General features: G+C 35.3%; 1 protein-coding gene across 1 annotated transcript; it reads right to left on the bottom strand.

Moving 5' to 3' along the window:
• Positions 1–600, bottom strand: LOC134684784 (uncharacterized). The gene has a single exon (XM_063544092.1). It carries the CDS (start codon positions 598–600, stop codon positions 1–3), a length of 600 nt encoding a protein of 199 aa, XP_063400162.1.
• Positions 601–7176: the final 6576 nt, after the last annotated feature.

Raw genomic sequence — 7176 nt, 5'->3', positions numbered from 1 at the left:
TCAGTTGGAAAGTTTGCAAAAAAGTCCCATCTTGCTTGAAATGTAATAAAGTTTGTCAGTAGAGTGTTTGATGTAGCCCTTGTAGCAAGAGGAAGTCCAATTGCCTATTGTACAAATTTCTGAGTCTGAGCATCCAGCAGCTGATGCACAAGTTGCACCGCCTCTACGCAAGCTGTGAAAAGAGTATTGTGAAGTGTCTATTCCGCAACGCACTAAGAGTTTGTGAAGAATTTTTTTGTCTATGTCTGACTTTGAAAAGGCACAAATCTTTCCCTTACTATCACTTAGACCAAAAGCGGGTTCTCCTGGTAGTGCAGGCAACATTGTTACCATTCTAGAATAAGCCAGTACCGGGCATAGAGTACAATCCTCGACTCTTTTAAGAGGAATCTGGTGAATATTTTTATTTTTTTGACTAGTTTTTGACCACTGTATATCGATAATTAATCCTTCCTCAGTAATTTGAATATCACCTCTGGTTAACTGCTCCTTAGGGTTAAACGTTGTCCTTGAATTGTTAGCGAATTGTGATTTTCTGAGCATAGCATAAAAGCTCATCATAATAACAGCCCACATCACAGCATCCTGTACACTTGTCATATCTAGGACTTCAAACATGCGGTTCAAATGATATGGTTCAAATGGTAATTTTATATTTGGAATATTAGTATTAAGCTTGTCAATACCTGACAAGGTTAGCCTGAGCGACGGTGAATTAAACTCCTCAGTATCAAAATTTAACAGAATGGCCCACGTTTTAACACCTGATAAGTAATTTCTAACGGATCCACTATTCTTAAAGTTATCTGACAAAAAACACACATATCCGCAGAGTGTCTCTTGATCAACAGGAAATGCTGATCTACAAAAATTTTCACAAAACAAAAGGTATGTATTTAGCTGTGTCCTCAAATTTTTAAAAGTTCCCGGTCTGAAGGCTGCTTTTAAAACTGTTCTTGCTTTCCGACGAAGTGATAGCCATTCGTCTGATCTGGTTTCTGAAATTAAATTGAAAAGTCTAACTTAAATAATTTGTCCAGCACTTCAATATCTAACATACAATTGTCATCTAAAGCAGTTGACAGTTTTGCATAAGGGTTTTCAATTGATGTCCAACGCGACAAAATATCTGCTGCTCGATTATTTATTCCTTGAATATGTATAGCTTTGATTTGAATGTTATATTGCGCACAACTTAACCAAATGTTTCTTGCTATGCTAAGCATGATTTTATCACGACATCTACCTGTATTCAGTAGACTGACTGAAGATGAATTGTCACATTGCAACACAATACGTTTATTTTGCAGTTTAATCAATGTGCATAACTTATTTCATCGACATAAAGTTGTCTCATGCAAATACAATTTCTTTATATATTCCCCAGGTGCCTTCTCTCTTACCGGGCGTTTTTTCTCCCCCCTGACGCTTTTTCTTTTTCCCGGTCGCTTTTTTTTAACCCGGGCGCGTTTAAGTAGGACCCATTGTGATGTATTATTTCAATGCCTCAAATGTCTTAACACGCGGTTTTGTCTTTTTTGTGTTAGGCATGAAGAGATAATTTTGTTAGGTTTGAGCTGACAAAAGTGCTCTAGCAGTTCGTAGTATTACTATATCCGAATGTTAACTTCGGGTTACACTATAATATACTCGAGAAGGGGGGCACTTCCTATGTAACGAGAGGCAGGGATGAACGTTTGGAATAGGTCACTATTTCATAATCCATGATGTATGAAAAGGGTGAGAAATTCAGATTTTTTCACTTTTGTTTTCTGCGATCGCAAGAGTCTCATCTAAAAAAAAATACATTGAGTTCACACTTCTTCAAGACATTGCAGCATCCTTACCTTGCAATTTACGATGGTCCGCGTTGACAATTTAATGATGGCATACTCATAAAATATATACGTAAAAATATATAATTAAGAAACACGGAGCCACTAAAAGTAGGATAAGGAGGAAAGCTAGACCAAGCAAACAGCAGTGAGCGGCAGCAACGTTGTACTGGTACATCAGTAGTCAAGTAAAGAGCGGATAATTTTGATATGCCAAAATTGTGTATGTGAATCTAGTTGTCAAATATTTTGTGTAAACCGAAATATGCCTAAATTTGTGTATATATATGTGAATTTTGCAAAAATAATTAGAAAAATATTTTGTATGTTTAAGAAAAAGAGAAGTAAATAAAATTAAAAAAATAAAAAAAAAAAACTAAAGGATGCAGGCGCGGATCCAGGGTGGAAAAGTGGGGGTCCGTGGGTTGAAACCCCCCTTTTTTGAACGATGAATGCATTTGAATGGGGACTTGTAGTTGGATCACCCCCTTTGTCCTGAGTTAGGATCCCCCCATTTTAAAAAGCATGGATCCACCTCTGGGTTGTATGTATAATTTTGACTGCTTTGTGCTAGCCTACCGTACATTTGTAGTTGCAGGACTTTATAGTGCTAGTACACTAGAACGCTGTCCGCAGGAAGACAACGGTCATCTCTAATTAAATTTGGGCTAGTCAAAACCAGATCTTGCAAAGGACTAGTTTTAAGTCTTAAATTTGACTTGCGGATTAATGATAGGAAACATTTATATAAGGACCAAAAGTAAAACCATTTTGACAGACACCTTTCCTTCTTTTCTTATGTGTCCTCCTATTAATAATACAACAGATATTTTCTCAGAATTTGCCGTTAAATTGAATTTGATCGCTTGTTATAGTTTAGTTTTTGTGTTTTGGTCTGTATTTCCTATACTGTATGCAATAGATCTACTATACTTGGTGTATGGAATGATGTCAGGTGTACATTCTAGCATGTAGTTCATTGCTCAGTGTTTTGTGTTTTGGTCTGTTTTTCTTAAACTACAAGCAATTGGTCAACTAGTTTTGTTGTATGGCAGGATTGTACGCTGTACATATCTGCCTGGCATGGTTATTTGGCCTTGACCTCATTTTCATGCTTCATTGGTCAATGTTTAGTTTTCTTGGTTATGTCTGTTTCTAAAAAACTATAAGCAATAGGTCAACTTATTTCAATGTCTCTTCAGTGATTCCAAGATGGCCAACATGAAATTGAAAATCCGAAGCTTTTTATAAGGATGAAGAGCTATAAACAAAAAAGGACAAAAAAGTATACCAAAGTCGGGCAAAGCTTTCCATTAGAGAGATAGATTCCTTAATTTTGAATTAGCAAACTTTAATAACACACAATCTGTATTTGCATGCCAGTACCGAAGTATTGGCTGCTGGGAAAGTGATACCCTCGGGGACTATCAGTCCACCAACAGACGCATCGGACCAGTGGTAGTAATAACATAAATAAAGGCAACAGTAGTATACCGCTGTTCAAAATTCATAAATCGATTGAGAAAAAAACAAATCCGGGTTACAAACTAAAACTGAGGGAAACGTATCAAATGTAAGAGAACTACGACACAACAGGAACACAACACCGAAATGTAACACGTACAGAAACGAACTATAATGTTACAATTGCCATTTTCCACTTTGTACAGGGCTTTTTATGAAAAAGTGGTGGGTTGAACCTGGTTTTGTGCATGCCAAACCTCCCTCTTTAATGAAAGTGTTAATTTTAACATTAAAATGACAACATTAGACGACAGAAACGGTACCAATTTGTCTGCACCAGATGCACATTTCGACAATCAATGTCTCTTCAGTGATGCTCGAGGCCAAAATAAATGAAATCCAAAGCTTATTAAAAAAGCTATCAACCAAAAAGGACAAAAAAAAGCCAGAGTCGGGCAAGGAATCAGAGCTATGCATGAGGGAGATACGGACATTCCTTAATTTTAAATTATTTCAAGAATTTAATAACAGCAAATTTTAAATAAAAATGCAAAATCCGAATTTTATGCCAGTACCGAAGTATTGGCTACTGGGATAGTGATACCCCCAGGAACTATCAGTCCACCAGCAAAGGCATCGGCCCCATGAAAAGTATTTTAGGGAACAACCATTAACAATTTAATTCATTCTTCAACGCTATCATGCAATCAAATTATTTTCTTCAAGGTATGGGGGAAATCAGAATTCAAAATATATATTTTTTTCTCTGATAGCTTGTTTTTCATCAGCTTAGGAATCAGAATATTATTTTATGGAAAAAAATATACCCCTACCCCCCTTTTCATTCGTTCCCTTAGTAAAGAAACATTCTCGAAAAAGTCATTTTCATTTTCCAGGTGACGTGTTGTTCTATTTGTGATTACTGTGTTGAAATACGCGAGAGAAACTTCGCGCCTTCATTTCTTAGTGCTTTTGCCCTTTATTAGTGATTTATTTAGTACACATTTTAGATTAGGAAGTTTAAAGGTTATCCATCTGCAATAAGTATTAACCGAATTTCTTTCTGTATCAGAGGTGGTTGTCAGAATGTTCTGAACTCATGAATTATACATTTCTTGAGACATCAACCTTGTAATTTCTCCATCACTGGTTGATTGTACAGAATTCAAGAGTTATATCAATATTACAATAAAGTAATTTTTAATGGATTAAAAAAAAAAATTCATGCAAATAATCATGGTATATTAATTATGATTATATCATACAATTTAGAATAATTAATTACCGTAGAGTATGTGTTTGTCCATGTTCTTATATATATACTATAATATTATGTTGTTTTAGTTTCTTTGAAAATAATATTTCAAACTAACTTCCCTTAATAATACACAATTTACCAATTTATTTTTCTTTCGTCTTTGTAGTATTGCTACAATTCCCTTTCTTTTATTTCATTCTTACTATTAAACTTATATATGTTTACTGAAAACTTGTACTTTACTGATTGTCCTTGATGAAAGGCTCTGCAGATGTCAGTATAATGGTAATCTTTAGTTATAGCATAAAATTGATAAAGGGGCAAAATTGAAAAAAAAGATAATAAGAAGAAGTGACATGTAGCAAGTTTACTAATACATATATGTTAGAGTAGAAAATTGAGGTCATTTACGAATCTTTTCTCACACGCTATCAAAGTGACATGTTAATGAGGTTAGATAAACCAGTTCACATGATTATCTCATGAAATATGATGTTTACGTTTTTTGAGGAACAAACTTAAGACAAACCTATGATTTTTTTTGATTTTCAAGACATTTTTGTAATAAATACTTAGGCAGTGGTTAACAGGTTTATGAGGTTAAAACCAATTTCATCATTTTGAAAAACACTTGTTCTTTCATTTTGATTTGAGCAGATATGAGTTATGTAGGTTAAAACAATAAAAGAATGTAAGGAAACTATTGACTTTGTGATATACATGCTAGTTCAGTATTTGATTTGTAGCAAAGATTTAGCATTTATTTTCAATTAATATTTTAATTAATAAGGGAACAACCACTGAACTTCAAAAAAAGGGGGGATATTTTTTTTATAGTCCCCTACCGACGAAGTCGAAGGGGACTTTATGTTTTTTTCTAGAATATTCTTATTCCCAATATGCTGGGGGGAAACAGCAGGCCAAGCAGATGATCAAAAAAATATATAGTGAATCCAGATTTACTTTATTCCCGAAGGGTTTCTCATCACTTGGCGTCCGCCGTTCGTCGTAGTCCGTCATAGTCCGTCGTCGTCGTTTGGTTTTTTTCTTCTAGAGAACCACTGGATGGAATGAACCAAATATAGCAGGAATGTTCCTTATGAGGTACTGACTAAATGTTGTTACTTTGTATCTGATCCATATTCCAAAATGGCCGCCTGCGGGGGTGGGGGGGGGGGGGGGGGTCGTAGTTTAACATATTAGGACCCTACGGATAATACATACAAATGTCTTTTTTTAAAGAACCACTGAAAGGAATGAAACCATATATAGCATGAATGCTCCTTATGAGGTGTTGACTAAATGTTGCTGCTTTGTAGCCGATCCATCATCCGAAATGGTCGCCACCGGAGGACTTAGTTTAACACCGGACCCTACGGGAAAAACATAAAAATGTCTTCTTTTAGAAAACCAATGAATGGAATGAAACCAAACATGGCATGAATGTTCCTTATGAGGTTTTGACCAAGTGTAGTTACAACCTTATTCATATATAAAATTCTCCTATCCCCACCCCAAAAAATGAATAAATATCAAATAATTTTCATTTTAACACATATTTAAATTGATTGATTGTTTGATCATGCTAATATATAACGCCCGGTGACAAATATTTCATTCATTTTTATAAAACACGAGTTTAAAGTCAGGTACATAACTACGAGATGTGATATGATTGCCAATGAGGCAACTACAGTATCCACCGGAATTCAGATATGAAGAAGATTTAAGCAATTTAGGCAACCGTAAGGCCTTCCACACAAATGACAAAACAAGATGTTATAGAGTCGTCTATAAAGAGCTCGACATTAGAAGTGTGAAGCAATTCAAACGAAAAAAACTAACAGTCTTTATCATACATCACAAAACAATTCACAAAATATCAAATATGAGTCGAGACATGAACCCACGACAACCACTTAAGGCTCCTGACTTGGGACAAGGACTTATATCTATATACGTCCCTGCTTGGGACAATCACATAAATAAATAGGGCAGGGTTAATATGAAAACGGAAATGTGGCATCTCTACAGGAGAGCAAGTTACGCAGAAATTAACAGCTATAAGTCATTATATGGCCTTCAACGATTAACACAGCCCAAACCGCATAGTCAGCTGTAAAAGGCCCCGAAAAATCGCGATTGTAATACAATTCAAATGATTAAACTAACGGCCTAATTAATGTACAAAAAAAATAACGAACAACAAATGTGAAACGTACATGTACAAAGCAACAAACGACAACAACGACAATCCTGACTTGGGACTGGCAAATACATACACAATGTGGAGGGTTTAAACATGTTAGCGGGATCCCAACCCATCCCCTAAAATGGGACAGTGGTGTAACAGTACAAAATATTTTTGAGCGCTCAACCATCCCCGAAGCTACGACAGTGGTGTAACAGTACAATACAAGAACAACCTGCAAAAATCAGTTGCAATTAGATTAATTCAAAAGATCGGTACGTGACACACACAAAAAAACTAACATTAAGACAATAGACATAAAGAACCGAAATAATGGTATTTGCATTTACTGAAGTATCAATCAGTTAACAAACAACGAATTTTTTAAATACAAAATAACATAGTCTGACAAACGTCTGGTATACGTT

Source organism: Mytilus trossulus, chromosome 9, assembly GCF_036588685.1.
Source record: "Mytilus trossulus isolate FHL-02 chromosome 9, PNRI_Mtr1.1.1.hap1, whole genome shotgun sequence".
Lineage (NCBI taxonomy): Eukaryota > Metazoa > Mollusca > Bivalvia > Mytilida > Mytilidae > Mytilus > Mytilus trossulus.
Note: the sequence above shows the minus strand (reverse complement) of the source record. Positions and strands in the feature narration are given on the sequence as shown.

Coding starts and splice junctions, on each gene's coding strand:
- LOC134684784 (XM_063544092.1), bottom strand. CDS start 600: ATGACAAGTGTACAGGATGCTGTGATGTGGGCTGTTATTATGATGAGC.